General features: G+C 35.9%; 1 protein-coding gene across 1 annotated transcript in view; it reads right to left on the bottom strand.

The window, feature by feature from the left end:
* Positions 1–18,793, bottom strand: part of cdh13 (cadherin 13, H-cadherin (heart)) — a 1,127,464-nt gene that overhangs the window by 636,230 nt on the left and 472,441 nt on the right. The window contains 1 exon segment of the mRNA XM_030136869.1: positions 10,276–10,389. Within this exon segment, the coding sequence (XP_029992729.1) occupies positions 10,276–10,389 (114 nt within the window).

The following is an 18,793-nucleotide window of genomic DNA, read 5'->3' as shown; positions in this document are numbered from 1 at the left end:
AAGTACTGGTACTGACCAGATCATCATGGGTAATGTCACGTCCGTCCACCAGCAAAAGTTTTCACATACACGTGCTATTCAAAATCCAATATTTCTGAAAATATAGCTTCCACTGTCAAATATCAGTAGTCTGTGCACAAATGTATTAGCATTATTTCAACACAGTTCTATGCATTTCTTACAACTTTTTTTTTTTTTTTGACAAAAATGGCCACTCATTTGATCCCCCAAGTAAATTTTAGCTCTCAGACAGTGGATGGACACACTTGGTTTCTGTTCTCCAAACTGATGGTTGTTTAAGACATGAGAAGTTACTCGCTGCATCAGTTAGGGTAAAAGAACTGCAGTACATATCCAATGGAAGGATGTTAGTGATTTTCTTAGTAAAATTCTGGCATTTTTTAGTAGCCTGTGAATAATCTGTGGCGGACACAGTTTCAAAATGACCCAAAAATACTCTAACGAGAGGAGAATGATTCTTGACAGAGGCAGCAAGATACTTGGAATCTCAGTGGTAGAGCATCATTATATTCACTCTCTATCTCTGGTTTATTCCCATCCTACTGTATGTGTGCTGATTCAGGGCCTTGTTGTCAACTCAGCCCTCATGGTATTGTAGCATTGCTAATTCAATATGAAGGTGAATAACACATAATCAAGTGTACTGTAAACATGGCAGAACATCGGACAATTTAGCAAGGCAAACAGTTTCCATATGCCCATAACTTAATGATCCACAAACTAGGACTTCCCTAACACGGCCGTTTGGATGCTAGCAACATTAAAGCTAAAGGCAACCACTGGTGCAATGCTCTGTAAAACACCCCAATCAATTAAATATCTGTGGAGCACATTCCCCACTCTGCAAAATAAACAGTAAAACTTTGTGGGAGATAGAGAGCAGTTCCATCCACAGGTCAGGTGGGTTCAGTTAACTTAGCGGAATATATCACAGGTTCAGGAATGAACAGTAGCAACGGAGCTTTTGCCCCTGGTTGTCAATAATCCGCAGTGCCAAACTATAAAGCATTCATAGTGTGGACCCCACAGCCTAGCAAGTCCACCCAGCTCCATCAAATCTGCCCTTGATGTCAGCCTTGGTGAAGAACAAGGTGCTACTCGGAGCAAAATCTTAACTCATGTATTAGTTTGTGGGCTTATGTGGGTCTGACTAGCACCCAATGGATACCACAGGAGGTGAAGGATTTACTTATAGAGCAGCGATGTCAAACTTACATATACAGTTCAACATGTTTAGAAGTGGACCGGACCAGTAAAATAATAACATAATAATATATAAATCATGTCAACTCCAATTTTTTCTGTATTTTTTTAAGAGTGAAAAAAGTTAAATTACATAATGACAGTGTTTACATCTACAAATGATCCTTTAAAAATGTGAATAACATGAACAAATTGAAATTTATTAAGAAAAATAAGGGTAATTTTAATAATGTTATGCTTCCATTTACATTAACCGGACACCTGCAATAACACTGACTTTCGCTGCAATATCTCATTACATTCAATAACATGAGCAATATCTGTCTATTTACAATGTCTCATACCATTTATTGTCACATTATCTCATGATATTCATCTTTGCCTACTTATCTTCCCATCACAATTGCACTATTGTCGTTATCTGCACTACTTACATTCTATTTTTTTTTTACAAATATTCTGAGTTCGCAATTTTTTTTTTTTATGTAGATTACTGTGCCTTTTTTTTACTGATATTTGTTACTTGTCTACCTCAATGTCGTACATGGCACAATGGCAATAAAGATATTCTGATTCTGACATTTACGCATGTGCAATACAACTTACAGATCATAGTGGATCTACAAATACAAAAAGATTTAGTAACAGGCAGAATAGTGTCAAAATTCCACTTCTCTTAAGACATTTCATGTTTATATTTGTTCAGATTATTCACACTTTTTCAAAGAGGACAGTGTGTAAATGTAAACGTTTTCATGTAATGCTACTTTTTTACACTAAAACAAAGAGAAAAATTTGGAGTTGTCAGTATTTATAAAATATTATGATAGTGATTTACTGACTGACCCACTTGAGAATGAATTGAGCCAAATGTGGGCCCTGAACTAAAATGACTGTTAATATATTCAGTGTAATTTTTGCATTTCACAAATGTATCCCATGGGCCAGATAAGACACTTTGGTGAGCCAGTTTTGGCCCAGAGGCCATTTGTTTGACACCCAAGTTATGGAGCATAAGGGTTAATATAAATAATTTTGCATGTTACGGGTGGTAGATGCAGACATCTGTCATCTCTTGCATACAGACCATCTGTGAGAGCGAGAACAGCCAAAAAAGAAAAAACTGTCTGTCAGTCTATCAGCAAAGTATTCAAAGACAGAACTGGCATCACAAATCATCTGAGGACAAGTTGGTGTTTTGCAGGTGAGGCTCTGGTGGTTGATTAACACATATTTTTAGGGTGAGTGTGGCTCTAATATTTTTAAATTTTGTTTAGCAGGACACTAATCTTAGTTAACCCATAAAGACCCAGTGCTACTTATATGGCACTTCCAAAACAGTTTTTTTTCTATATTTAACTTTTCTTACATGATATATCACCACATATTGTAATATTATCCCCTGCATTTTGTGGGTTTTCAGTGAAAATCAGGTATTTTCCTTTAATTTTTTCCAAGGCTATTTTTTATTGAGTTTTTTTTTTTTACAGCAGTAGTGCAAAAAATGTCTAAACAATAGGAATTGTTGATTTATATAGAACAGAACACAAAAACAAAAAAAAAAAACCAAACAAACAAACACAAAACAAGCCTACGGAAGAGGATTAGGCCACTGGAAAAAAATAAATTAAGGTCCAATATTTTTTTTTGTTATTATTCTGAGAAAAAAGTCAGAATTCTGACTTTAATCTCAGAATTCTGACTTTTTTCTGAGAATAATTTAAAAATATACTAGACCTTAATTTTATTTATTTATTCATTTTTCCAGCGGCCCTAATCTTCTTCCATACAAGTAAACTTTCCCCATGGACAAATGAAACAGAGTTTGTGAAGCACAAACTTACACTTAAACATAGGTACAAAATATCACAAAGGAAAAAATTAATAAATAAGTAAATGTATGTATGTATGTATAAATGTATACACACAAACATATCAGATGCAACATGATGTATGTAGATTCCCCTATACACATATGTACATGTAAGCATACACACATATTCATGCCCAAAAATGGTGTAGCGTAGTGTTAAGGCATTTTTACATAGAGGATTTGTTTTTCCTATATCTAATTTACTGATCATGTAGATGCAGTGGTGCAGAAAGGGTCCCATGGGGCCCCAAGCTACAGGGGTTGGACAAAATAATGGAAACACCTTCACCTCAAGATGATAATGCCCCAATCCATACAGCTAGAATTGTTGAAGAATGGCATGAGGAACATTCTAATGAAGTTGAGCATCTCGTATGGCCAGCACAGTCCCCAGACCTCAACATTATTGAGCATTTATGGTCAGTTTTAGAGATTTAAGTAAGATGTCGATTCCCACCGCCATCGTCTCTAAAAGAGTTGGAGGGTATTCTAACTGAAGAATGGCTTAAAATTCCTTTGGAAACAATTCACAAGTTGTATGAATCAATACCTCGGAGAATTGAGGCTGTAATTGCCGCAAAAGGCGGACCTACACCATATTAAATTATATTTTGTTGATTTTTTTTAAGGTGTTTCCATTATTTTGTCCAACCCCTGTGTGTGTGTGTGTGTGTGTGTGTGTGTGTGTGTGTATGTATGTATGTATGTATGTATGTATGTATGTATGTATGTATGTATGTATATATATATATATATATATATATATATATATATATATATATATATATATATATATATATATATATATATATAGCATGCAACCTGCACACTCTCTCTCACTCTGACAGACAGGTGAGGGAGGGGCAATTTGGACTCAGGGGGCCCCTTCAGAGAATTTGAGACAGCTAGTTGTTACTGCAACTTCTCACTTCCGCTGTGTAGTGAACTTATTCTTTAGACTGTTTGTGTCAAGTCTGTTGGTCCTTTGGGGGCCCCTGCTGGCTTAGGGGCCCCAAGCAGCTGCCTGCCTTGCCTAATGGCAAGGTGCACCACTGTGTAGATGTTCACTGAAGATCAGATTAAAGTTAAAGGCTATTATTTCAAAAACAGAGAAAACTAAAGAAACATGACTTGTGTTACTTTTGTGGCAGTTCCATTTTTTTTTTCTCGATATTTAACATTTCTTTACCAATTTATCACAATTTATTATGATATTATCCTCTGTATTTTGCATTTTTTCAGTGAAAATCAGTTATTTTCCTTAATTTAATTCACTGATCATGTAGATGTTCATAAAAGCTCAGATTAAACTTGAGGGTTATTATAGAAAGAAAAAGTGACTTTTTGAGCAAAATCTATCATTAACTGAACATAAACCCAGTGTCTCCAACCACTGTCATTGATCCAGCTCCATGGGTTTTACTGGTGAATCAATGCTGTAGAAGATGACGGTGATTCCATAGTAACTACAAAGCCTCTGAACGTCCAAATGGGCCATATCTGATGACAAACTGTATTTTACACCAATTATTTACATGTGTCGATAGAATTATTGGATCAACAAGTATTAAACAGTCACATCAGTAGGTGGTTTTGGTCACCGGTGGCTGTTTGGGTCTTTATGGGTTAAGGAACAGTAAATATAAAGCTAGCCCTGGACACAGCCAAGCACGACTGAAAAAGGCCTTAGAGAGGTCTGCATGATCTTTCAGAGGACTGGTATGAGTACAGCTCTGGTATGAGCTCGGTGCTCCTGAACCCCCCAGGGTACAATTATCTATTATGTGCGGGGCTCAGTTAGGGATCTCCTTTTATGTTAGTCTCTGCGGGTACTGAGAGATGTGGTTGATCTCTTAGTGCCCAGTCTTATCGAGAACAAATCTGCTCAACAGTCATAGATACATCAAAGATTTGTAAAGCAGGGAAAGATTAATGCAGAGCCCCAAACCCAGTCCAAAATGAATGACCTTCTTTTGTAAAATGACTCAGGTGAACTGACTGTCTATAAATCTATAAATGGTCTCGGTTAATTCTACAGAAGTTTTTTAGCTCAATAGTTCTTACTCTTGCACTTCTTTCAATGTCTGGTTTACCATTGTTTTGATTGGAAGTATTTATTTCGAACATGAAGACAGTGAAATCAAAACAAAACCAACCAACAAAATATCAGTAATGATATATAAAAGGTTGATAAGTAAACAAAAGAGAGAAAAAAATTTTAGAAAATAAAGAAAAAATAATAAAATGAGAAAAAAGTACAATTAGCCTATTTATTTATTGCTTCTTTTTTTTCTCCTCTCGCTTCTTCTCTCCATCTTTCTTTTATATCTTATTCTTATTCTCAGAAATGTTATTGTACTCTTAGAATCTACGGCGGGATATGGTGTATACCTAGTTATTTTTCAGTTAGTATTGCATATACCCTTTTCTAAATCCCCCCCGATGTGCTCCATTCAGTAGTATCGGCAGCCAAATTGTCAATTTTTTCCCCTAGGATGGTGAAGCCATGACCCATCCTACTCTGCCTCTAATTGGCTAGTACTCGCTGTCTTCGCTGATTAGATTGGTTAACTTTAAACATGAGGACTGATGAGCCAATCAGAGGCAGAGTAGGGCGGGTCATGCCGAGGAAAATATTGCTAACTCATGCCGGCCACCTCTGGAACCTTAGGTGCCAGTGCTACCCCAGTTGATTGACAGGTCACTGCACGTCTCATTATTGGAAATGTGAACAAGAAAGGCAGAATAAACGTCTTTTGAGTGAGTGACGCCTATTGAGAGAGTCTACTTTCATGGAATACATAATTCTGAGGTAAGTTTTAGGGTGGTTTCCGAATGACTGGTCACATGACTGCACATTTAGAGGAGAGATTTTGTTGCCAATAGTTAAACTGTGTGAGTAAGCTAACGTTATGAAAGGCTAACGTTATGAAAGGCTAACGTTATGAAAGGCTAACGTTATGAAAGGCTAATATTATGAAAGGCTAATATTATGAAAGGCTAACATTATGAAAGGCTAACGTTATCCTATGTTTGCCTCATGTTGAACACATTTACATTCATGCAGCTGCTTGTGTGACCAGTAATACCTACAAACTGCTCCTGATCAAGTCATGATAATTTTTTAATAGTGAGTAAATACTGACAGATTTTTGGGTAAACTAAATAGAGTAGTCTTACAGTAGTCAATGTTTCTAAAAAAGGCAAAACTTGAGAGTATGCCCACTTACCCAGGGACCACTACACCCCTGTTCATAATCTATCTGAGGTTTTATTATGTTGGTTGTTTGTCCATGACAACAGACAGACTGTTTGTATGACTGTAATACTATGATCATATTGTTGTGTATAATTGAATTACTGCATTATATATTAGTTGTGGTTGAATGCTAAAATTATGAAAAATGTATTGTTTGATTCTTATATTAAGTTAGTGATAAAGGTGTAAAAGCACTTGAGGGGTAGGATTAAATAAGTTTATCCTTCTTCCTACTCCTTTTTGACCATGAAAAATTCCGACTTGCACGTCCTTGAAGACAGATTAAGTTTATTTAAATATTATTTTGTTTTTGTCTTATTTTGCTTTGTTTTGTTTCATTTTGTTTCTTTGCATGTTCAAAATAAATAAATAAAATAAATAAGAAATAAGAAATTAGCTTCTTTGCTAAATCTGGTGCACGCATCTTATTTTTTGTAACTAGTGCCAATAAACACTGTCCTGTAACTAAATAAATAAATACAAATACTATCTAATGTTGCTTGTGGGCTGTAGGGACTTGCAACAATAAATGTAAATGTCTATTGAGAGAAAAACTGAAAAAAAAAATTAAAATAACTAGAGGACTTCCAAACATTAAAGACAAAGCCTAAATATTACCTGCATCATAATTACAGACTGTGTCACATCCCCTGTGGACTTATTCAAAGGAACCTTCATGCACATAGAAAATCTCTCATCATAAATGCATTAAAGCATAAGGTTAGAGTGTCTATACTATGCATTGTGGGAATTCATTAAAGAACTATTTATTATGCAGAAACTGAAAATACACTAGCACACAGACACCAACTTCAGTAAGATAAAAAGCAGTTTTTTTCCTGCATTATATGATTGACATTTCCCTTTACTCGATATCATTGAGAGTGAATATTTTCAAAATGACATTTACGTACAACATTCATAAATGTAAATCACCTGATGCAATGCCTCGGGGAGACAAAGACTCTGCTTTTATTCACTTGAAATAATTCAGTTTAAGTCGAACCTGTTCACATTCTGTTCTCCCGAGATCATGTGAGGAGTCAAGATGAAATAAAACATTTATGCATGTGTTCACTGTAATAATATTCAGGGCAAAGGCTCAGGCTTAAAGTTACTCAGCAGGGCTATGTTGTGTGATAATGATGTAAAAGAGTGTCATTTTTAAACCAATGCGTACTTTTCAAGGTAGCGAGTGTCTTCAACTTAGATATATTTTAGAATATGTACTTTCAAACTGACTTCTTATATTTAAAGGTTAGGTTGGTAACTTCCTCACATTGATGCTGCAGATGGAGATGATGAATTACTGTGGATACCGTCTTTGTTTTTTTTTTTTATTTTTAACTCAATTGTATAAGGTAAAGGAGCCAAGCATTATATTATATTTTCTATTCATCTTCTGTGTGGTAGAGCTGCTAATAGATTGGGGCTCAGTTCAATAGCATAAAAGATTAACCTGTAAAGACTTTTGGCACCCAAAACCCATCTACTGATCTAACCTGTTTAATATGCATATCTATACTCATATATATAGATTCATTTATACTCAATTATTCATAGGATAAAATGTATAAAAACTTGTAAAATGAGAATAAAATGAGCAAAGTACTTAAAAAATAAGGAAAATTGAACCAAAAACTTTTAAATACAGCATAAAAATGAACAAATACTTCTAAAATGAGGAGAAAATGAGTAAAATAGTTGAAAAATGAGTTCATAATTTCATATCGACTGTATTTATTCTGTTAACCCTAAAAAACAACAAAAAAAACCCATCTACTGATCTAAACTGTTTAATACCTGTTGATCCATTATTCCTATCAATACTAGTAAATAATTGGTGTAAAATGCAGTTCGTTATCTTTTCATGGTCATCAGATACAACCCATTTGGATGTTCAGAGGCTCCGTAGTTACCGTGGAAACACTGTCATCTTCTACAACATTGATTCACCAGTAAAATCCATGGAGTTGGATCAATGACAGTGGATGGACACACTTGTTTTATGCTCAGTTATTGAAATATTTGTTCAAAATGTCACTTTTTCTTCAGTTTTCTCCGTTTCTGATTTAATAACCTTTGAAATTACTCTGAGCTTTAAAGAACATTAATATGATCAATGGATTAAATATAAGAAAATACCTCACTTACATTGAAAAAAACACTATATACAGAGGATAATATTATAATAAGTGGTGATAAATCACTTAAGATAGGTTAAATAGAGAGAAATATATATTTGGGAACTGCCACCATGGAATACCTATGGATACCCCTTTATTGTTTTACTTTTAATTCTACTGTAGAAGGTAAGGGAACAAGGTATTATTTTATATTTTAAAGCATTATTTTCTGTGTGGTAGATCTGCTAATAGATTGAAAAAAATGGTTCAATTCAGCACCAAATTGCATAAAATATTAACCTAAACTAACCTAAACCTAAATCTAAACTGTTTAATACCTGTTGATCCACTAACCCTATTACTACATGCAAATAACTGGTGTAAAATACAGTTTGTCATGTTTTCATGGTCATCAGATATGACCCATTTGGACGTTCAGAGGCTCCATAGTTACCGTGGAAACACCGTCATCATCTACAGCATTGATTCACGAGTAAAACCCATGGAGTTGGATCAATGACAGTGGATGGACACACTTGGTTTCTGTTCAGTTAATGATAGATTTTACAGAAAAAGTCACTTTTTCTTCAGTTTTTTCAATTTCTGATACAATAATCCTCAACTTTACTCTGAGTTTTTATGAACATCTACATGATTAGTAAATTAAATGTTGGAAAACACCTGATTTTCACTGACAAAAACACAAAATACAGAAGATAATATTATGACAAATGGTGATAAACCACTAAAGGAAGTTTAAACAGAGAAAAATTAATTTAGGAATTGCCACAAATGTCACACTGGGTCCTTTCGGGCTAAAATAAGATGTCAGGAAACAGTGCAATTCAGATTTCTAATTATTGTCTGAAATATGCTCTCTAAACATCAGTTTGTGTCCTCTTACTTATAATGTATGCAAAAATATTAATGAATAAATGCTAATTTGTCAAGATCATAGAAGGAGGGTTTCAGTGGGGCTTACTTGTTTTTGCGTCTACATTTTTATTTATTTTATTTTTGTGGTTAAGTCATTTATGCAGTAAATATCGTTGTCCTCATTTCTAGCATGACTGATCTTAAACTGTCAGTATTTGCGGTACAGTGTGCTTTAGTTCCTCCTGTCCTGGAAGAAGATAAATGAGCTTTTATATAACAATTTAAGGGAATAAAAGATAAAACCTGAGTGGCAGTTAATGGAAGCTTTCAAAGTGTTTTGCCCTTCACAGATAAGTAACGCTTAAATGTCCAAACAAACAAAACACTTCAATATGTGGTGACCTTACCACTTCTTCGCTCTGGGATCAAGTGATTTTTATTTTTTTGTCATTAATTGAGCAGTATCCCCTTTTCAGTTAAGAGGAGCTTCTCTATTTTGTATTATTATCCAAAGTTTAATGGTTTACGCTTCTCTGTTTGGTCCGTTTTCATTGTGTTTATGTCTGTATTTTACTGCAATAACTACACAATGTCATAAAGATGTAACATCAACAGTAAACCTCAATAAAAAAGGTAAAGTAAAACGTTTATGGGTCCGACAGATAAGTTATAATGGAATAAAATATTGGGTCGGATGTGGAGCTGTGTGCCCTATTACGAGGCAGATCACGCCTTTATCTTTTCTTTTGGTCTTACCTTTCGGCTCTTTTCTAGAGGTTGAGTATTTTACAGTCAAACCCCTATTTCTATTTTCAGTCTGTTTTCTGTTATGACACAAAGGCTCGCTCCAGCAGAAAACTGCTCTGCTTCTGGGAAATCAAGTCCAACTGAGTTCGGAATGGAAGCTTGAGTCTTACCCGGCCGATGATTCTGGGGAAGGGGGGCCTCTGATTCTCAGTTACACTCATGGGAGGGACCAGCAGGGATCTCTTAGATCTATACGGCTGTTTCTGCCCGAGACCAAGGATATCCTGAAAGGCAAAGAAAAACAAACATATTGTTAGGCATGCATTTATTTTCTGAAATGCTTAGTCCTCGAGAGGGTCATGGGGGTGCTGGAGCTGATCCCAGCATCCAATGGGGTTCAGCATAGTAGTAGTAGCAGTAGTAGTAGTAGTAGTAGTAGTTTATTCGGTCGTTAATTACTTTAAAACAACAAACAAAAAAAACATATCCGAAAGTCCAAAAGACCGAAAGGGTTTAGGCTGAAGTTAAGACTTATTTTGCCAAACCCTATTTATAATTAACACAAGGTTTCCACATGAAAACAAACAAAAAACAAAAATTCAATGTCATCATTGCTAAATATACAATAGAAGAGAATACACTGAATACATTTCATTTAATTCAGGTAAATCATGTCCTTATCTCAACTACCAATGTTGATCCAAGAATTTTAAACAAGTATTTTCTTTAGTCAATCCTGAACGCTATATAATGCAGACATGTTGCCTGTTTATCCCAGGGCTTAAACATACAGACAAACAACTATTCATTCCCATATTCACACCTGTGGGTAGTTTAGTTTGACCGATTAAAAATTTAACCATTTATAAAGCACTCATGGAAATACTCTGAAATTCAAAACTTTAACCTTAGTGAGTTATTGGAGGACAAGAGGTAAGGTAAGATTTAGATTTTTTTTTCCAGTCAACTGTTGATGTCACTGTCTTGTAATGTAAGTAGAAATGACCAAAAACAGTCACTTGCCCACTAAAGGGATAAGGTGCATGTTTTTGGACAGTGGGAGGCAGCTGTAAGGTGATAGTGCTAACCACTGCACGGCCACACCACCTAATCTGCTGTTAAACATCACATCAAAAACTCCTTTTAAAACTCCCTCAGGACCATTTTAAAGCGTCGCCCTGTGATGTGACAACCCTCAGAATTCCCACTCCAATCCTGTCTTGTCCAAAAGTACTTGTTAGCAATTACTCTAAACCCTACCGACAGAGCAGACACATGCACAGAAAGGAGAAAGCAGTTAGAGAGCCCAATTTGTTAGAAATGAGAGGAAAAAGTTGAAGTAAAACTCTTGGAATGTCACTCAACTTGTTCTTTTCGACAACCCGCTAATAGATTTACATTTTTAACCGGTATTTTAAAAAGAAAATGATCTCCACCGACACAATCATTTTAGCAAAGCTGCAGAAATAATGTCCACCACCAGCCCAAACAAGCCTTAAACACAGATAGCATGACCGGGGGGTTGATGAAGCAGCTGGACAAGGTAATTGTCGCAATTTGCTCAAATAATAGCTTTCATGCTGTGGATTTAATGCGTAGTGACATGATCAAATGTTGAATTTAGCTCCACAACAGCTGCCAAGAGACAACATGAGAAGGAACACTGGTAACGTCCAACAACTAACGTCCTGGAGGTAGTGAACACAAGTGTGTACGTCATTGTTTCCAAAAGTCTCTGTTTTCATCGGTATAATTACATAAACTCGGGAGCTCACGACCTAAAAGAGGCTCAGCAGCATTTATAAATGTGTTACTGTTGGGGAGTGATAACATTACATCCTTGACAGCGGTCATACTGTCACACATAAACTATCAGAAAGTTAACCCTTTAAGCCAGTAGTTTTTGTTTTATTTTTTGTATTCATTTTTGGTATCAAGAGTCCAAAAAGCTGTCGGTTTCATTCAGTTATGGTCTTTGTTGGAATATTGCAACTTTGGCATTGAAGAGGTAATATATATATATATATATATATATATATACATACATACATACATACATACATACATACATACATACATACATACATACATACACACTAGGCCTGTAACGGAAATTTTTGGTTCGGTACGTTTTCGGTTTTCAAAGCCACGGTTCGTTTTTTTTTCGGTTGGGTACGGGAAAAAAGAAAACCCTTCAAAATGTCTATTATTGCATTTATGAATTTTTAAACATTTTTCCCCCAATTTTTGGAGACAATAGAGTATAGAAAAACAGGAATAATATAATTCTGCTGCTACAAATCAAATAGAAAATAAAAAAAATTATTAATATTACTAAATGTATTTTAAACATTAGTATTGCACTTTTCCCTGAAAGGTAGTTTCGAACAAACAAGAAAAATCTAATCACAGTTCTGTAAGTTCACATTCTGCATAAAAATAACAAAAAAATTCCACATGAAGTGCAACATCAACAAGAGGGTAAACTGGTATTCTGTTTAAACAAACTGAAGAGAAACTTTGACAACACAATGAACCAAATTATTTATTTTAGGACAGAGAACAAACTGTGTTGTGTGCCTGTGTGCACGGGGGATTTTTTTTTTTTTTTTTTTTTTTTGTCGGAGCTGGGGGATGGGGGGGCGCGCAGTTATATACCTGGGGGTGCGGTCCATAACTAACGTAGCGAACGCTGTCATGAAACGAAAGTGAAACTTTACATACTTTCAACATTCTATTTATTCCTCTATTATACAGCATGCATGATAGACAGACAGACAGACAGAGCTAGTGTCAGTGTTTTAGAACTACCGTAGTTCCTAGGGGCCAAACAACGTCCGTCTTATTAACGTCTCTTTCCCCGTTGTTGTCTTTCACCTGAACCTGAACTGATCCAAACTGGACTGTACTGATGGTGGAGGGGCTGCAGTCTCTTCCTTCCAGGTTCACATCATATTTGTTGGGGTTTTTTTACCTTATATCAGCTGCTATTTCATATTTCGGGTCAATGTGTGCTCCTTCAATATGTCCGTGTGAAACTTGCGTGGATTTAAAGTTCCGCATCAAACGACATCTTTCATTCCTTTTTCTTTTTCTCATCATACTGTGCCGTTTTGGTACAGCTGTGTACCGAACCAAACAGATGCGTACCGAAATGGTTCGGTACGTGTACCATTACAGGCCTAATGTATACACATACACACCAACACACACACACCAACTAGGTATGTATTAACTCCATTCCCCTGTTTTTTTTTTCTCCTGGAGAGGAGAGGAGAAACGAGGAGAGGAGAAACAAGGAGAGGAGAAACGAGGAGAGAAGAGGAGAGGAGAGGAGAAACAAGGAGAGGAGAAACCAGGAGGAGGAGAGAAACCAGGAGAAGAGAAGAGAAGAAACGAAACAAGGAGAGGAGAAAGAAGGAGAGAAGAAATGAGGAGGAGAGGAGAAACCAGGAGAAACCAGGAGGAGGAGAGGAGAAACCAGGAGAGGAGAGGAGAAACAAGGAGCAATGAGGAGCAAAGAGGAGAGGAGCTGCTTATCCAGTCGCTGCTGCTTTCATTGTAATTACATTTGCAAGTGTGAGCTCTTAATTCCGTCTGTGTATTAAACAAGGTCAGAGGGAAAGAGAAAAAAAAGGGAAAAATTAAAGCAAGAGCAAAGCAAGATGAAAAGAGATGGTAAACTTGGAGAAATAAGAGATGACAAGATTTGGGTGAAGCAATTGCATTGTTCATGCCGGAGGAGCTGAAGTGAAGTGTTATTTTTGCTCTTGAGAACAGAATAGCATAATTTAATATCATCTTGCAGCCTCCTACTGCTGTAAACAAAGACACGGCTGTTACTGTATAATAGAGTAAAAGATTTTCCACATTCTTCTTCATCACGTCGACTACACTGAATGAATGAAGGCTCTTCTGCTTGGATGTGGATGAAAATACAGTCTGACACTAACACTATGAACAGGAAGCTGGAGTCCTGGCAGTTTACAGAGAAGTCGTGACCCCTAGAGGAGGACAGTCTGTTGACCGTCTACACACCTGGACTCCAGCCTGGACCCAAAAACAAACACACACTCCACCACCGCCATGGTACACAATACTACAGATCAGCAGCTACAGGATTAAAACCCACTACAATATGTTTATAGATAGAAAAATACCATCCATACATACAGAGATTTCATGTTTAATAAGCTCTATGATTAAACTAAATCACTTATCTCCATGTTTAATACATGTATGAATAGGTCTCAACAAGTACTTTAACATGACACAGGTTACAATTTACAGAAATAAAATTTGGGAGTAAAAAAAAAAACTTAAATTACTGCTGCGTGACACAGGGACTCAAAATGAACTTTTTTTTTCACTTTTCGCAAATGTACAAAACATGCTGCTCTCATAAGAAATTAATCCTATGATGTTAAACTGCAATTGTGATCAATATTGGATAAAAATGTTCAAATGATAAGTTTCTATGAACACAAATATATTGTGACACAGGGACAGCAGTTAGTATAAGAGATTTGGGTTTTTTTGTTTTTTTTACAGTTGTTTGATGTCTTTTAATCTATTCTTGTATTTTACTGTTACTTTGGTTATTTATTTTTCTGTACAATATTTTAGTCCACTGTGGTTGTTTTAAAGTGCTTTACAAATAAAGCTGGATTGGAACTAAAACACTACAAATATGCTAATAAACTTCGATTTTGCAAACATATTACAACTGCAGTGATATATACAGCTAACAGAAGAGCATATTTGTCTAGTAATTGGATTATACATAACCTTTCTATCTCATGTACTGTTGAATAATTAGCTCCTACAGATTCACAGACTGAAAATATCACAGATACAAGCAAGAAAAAATATTATTATTAAAGTCAATAGTCTATTTACATAGCGTATACGTCAGAAGTATAACTTCACATAATCAGTTATATCTTTTTTCTACAAGTTACACTGAAATGTTGTAAACAGTTCCAGAAAATACAGTTCTTAAAGGTGCCCTGCCACACAAAACCATTTTTACTAGTATATTTTTTTTTTTTTAAATGTTAGGTCTTCTTTTTTTAATATGTAAGGTCTTTTTTTAAATGTTAGGTGTTTGTGAATTTGAAAATGAACCACTACCTCCTGTCTGCCTTTGCAATGAAAAGAAATAAGTGGAGAAATCAGGTCAATTATTAAAGCTGGTCAGTGTGAAGTGTTAATGCCTGAGCTCATTATTATTCATGAGCCTCCCCTGGTGAGACCACGCCCACAGAATTCATCCAGTGGATACAGGTTAGAAGTTGTGAAAATTCCGTGCAAGGTCTGCTGTAAAAGAGAGGCACAGAAGCCGGGAGTCGGACGTTCAAAGCATGTTAGCTTTCATTTTCCGCCAGTTCCTCTACTTGCTGAGCAGAGTAAAGGATGCTGAAAACCCAGGTTCTCATTGGCTAGCTGTTAGCCAATCAGAGTCAAGCAGATTAGTGAAGTCTGATTTTAATTTAGATATTGAAGTTTTAGGATGAATTGTTTTAGTATTAAGTAGTTATTGTTTTAACATAGGAGTCTTTTGTTTAATCAGTTTTATTTCAATAATGTTCATAGTGAGTTCTTTGTGACCAGGATTTATGTAGTACTCTGTTTTAGCCAGTAGGTTTTATATAAATATATATATTTTGTCAGTAGGTTCAGCTTGTTACCTCTGCCAAGGTTATGTTTTTGCCAGCGTTGATTTGTCTGTCTGTCTGTCTGTCTGTCTGCAAGAAAACTCAAAAAGTTATGGACGGATTGGGATGAAAACTTCAGGAAATGTTGACACTAGCACAAGGAACTAATGATTACATTTTGGTGGTGATCGGGGGGGCACTGATCTGCGTTGGCGGAGGTCTGTGCTCTCCAAGCGCTTTTCTAGTTAAGATAGGAAACATCTGTCTGCTCAAGAGTTAAGAATGTTCTGCTCTTCTTCTAGATCACAGGTGTCAAACTCCAGTCCTCGAGGGCTGGTATCTTGCATGTTTTAGATATTTCCCTCTTCCAGCACACCTGGTTCAATTAATGTTCAGCTCATCATCATGCTCTGCAGAAGCCTGATAATGATGTAATGGCTTCCAGGTGTGCTGGAAGACGGAAATATCTAAAACATGCAGGATACTGGCCCTTGAGGACTGGAGTTTGACACCCCTGCTCTAGATACCAGTCTGAACACACATATTCACACACATAGTGTCGTCAAACATAGGTGATAGGAAGTAAACTTATTGTTGGCATAAGTTTACTTAGAGTGGAGGCCCCACATCTGCTTGACCTTTTTAGATAACGCTAACTTAAAGACCAACCCATTTGTACAGGTGAGCCTGCCCACAGGGAAAATAAATGTACAAATCATCTAATGTTCGGGGCTCATTGTTTTTCGAGTCCTTAGCGCTGAGTGTCCATCTTATTTGGGATTTGAATAGATTTTGTCAACATTGAGACTGAATCCAGACTCATCCTTGGAGCTTCCAGTAAAAGAACACGTTAACATTAGCATGTTGAATATTCATTAGAACTGGTGCAAATCCAGCTGCAGGCTTTCTACACCACGTTAGAATGGCTTGAAACTCTGCAGCCAAGGCATTTTTTCCACAAAACATGTTAAGAGTCCATGGTAGAACTTCAGACATTAACATAAAAGTAATGAAATACGTGTGGCAGGGCACCTTTAAGTTGAAAAAAAAAAGAGCCTATTTGAGAAATGATGGGTGAAACTTCCATTTTTGACACTGATGTTCATTTTTGCTTCATCTGGCCCACAGTCCTAATCCTTAATCACTATGAATATACTAAGTGGCATTTATGCAAATCATATGTATTCTCTCAATTTTAACTCAGATGTCTTTGTGGGTTTGCTCACATCATGTTTCCTTTGTTTTAGTGCCTGTGTTGTGTTTCAGTATCCTAATCTCCCAGAGTAATCAGAAATCAGGTCAGAAGCAAAGCGATTACCTGCGCAGAGCACAGCTAATCTACAACTGGCTTTCAATAGAAACCAACCCAACAACAGTGGCAGCACAAGTCTGAGAGATTCTCATTTCCAACACAAAAGATGTAGAAGCTTTCATCTGCTTATTTTAGAAATGGGGGGAGGCTAAGGGGGGGGGGGCTAAAGTGTTTCTGATATGGATTGAAATCTAAGTAACAACCCGAAACATAAACTTGTATTCCAACCATTTAAGCCATAACGACCCAGTGCTACTTTTGTCGCAGCTACAAAATATTTCTTTCTCTATATTTAGCTTTTCGTAAGTGATTTATCACCATTTAGTATGACATTATCCTCTGTATTTTGTTTTTTTTTTTTCAGTGAACTTCAGGTATTTTCCTGTATTTAATTTACTGATCATGTGGATGTTTATAAAAGCTCAGATTAAAGTTAATGGTTATTACATTGAAAACAGAGAAAACTGAAGAAAGAGTGACTTTTTCAGCAAAATATATCATTAAGTGAGCATAAACCCAGTGTATCCATCCATTGTCACTGATCCAACTCCATGGGTTTTACAGGTGAATCACTGTTGTAGAAGATGACGGTGTTTCCACAGTAATGACGGAGCCTCTGAACGTCCAAATGGGTCATATCTGATGACCATGAAAAGACGACAAACTGTATTTTACACCAATTATCTACATGTATTAATAGGTTTAGTGGATCAACAAGTATTAAACATTTACATCAGTAGATAGTTTTGGTTGTCGGTGGCTATTTGGGTCGTTATTGGGTTAAACCATTTACAGTACAGGTGTCAAACATACGGCCCGTGAGCCAAAACCGGCACTCCAAAGGGTTCAATCCGACCCCAGGATGAATCTGCAAAGACATTGACAATCAAGTTTTATTGATCAAAATGCTAAATTCTGTATTTTTCAGTCCCAGACCCCTGTTAATAAATGTTTTGTGTATTTGTAGATCCACTGTGATCTGTCAGTTGTAATGCATAAGTAAATGATAAACTGAGGCAGAATATGGTTAAAATTACAATTATTATTTGAAGAAATTTCAGGTTGTTTATGGAAGTTCAGGTTATTCACATTTTTTGTATGAGGATAGTTTGTAAATGTAATACTTTTTTGACACTGAAGTGAAAAGAAAAAATTAGAGTTGTCATTATTTTTAAGTTATTATACTATTATTTAACTGGTCCAGCCCAGTTCAGATCATACTGGACTGAATGTGGTCCCTGTACTAAAATGAGTTTGACACCCCTGATTGACAGTTATATTGATGTTACTTTACAGATGATACAGAATATAATACAGCCAATAACACTAGTTTTCCTTTAAAATGGCTAAAAATGTCAACGCTCGCACTTCCCAGGGGTGGGAGGAGCTTGTGTTTATTTGTTTTGCCTTCATAACATCTGTCAGTCATATCCAATATTCACATATTCATATCCATACTGAATTATATTATATTGTTTTTCTCTGCTTTTACTCAAGTGCAGCCGCTTCTCTTTGTCTGTCGTCAACACTTTGTGATCTGAATTGGTATAAGATAAGATAAGATAAGATAAGATAAGATAAGATAAGATAAGATAAGATAAGATAAGATAAGATAAGATAAGATAAGATATACTTTATGGATCCCCCAAGAGGGAAATTCAAATGTACATCAGCACAAGACAATGTAGGCATAAAATACAATAGAAAAAAAAAAAGACA

The sequence above is a fragment of the Sphaeramia orbicularis genome, chromosome 6, assembly GCF_902148855.1.
Source record: "Sphaeramia orbicularis chromosome 6, fSphaOr1.1, whole genome shotgun sequence".
Classification (NCBI taxonomy): Eukaryota; Metazoa; Chordata; class Actinopteri; order Kurtiformes; family Apogonidae; genus Sphaeramia; species Sphaeramia orbicularis.
This window is presented reverse-complemented; position numbering and strand designations above follow the sequence as displayed.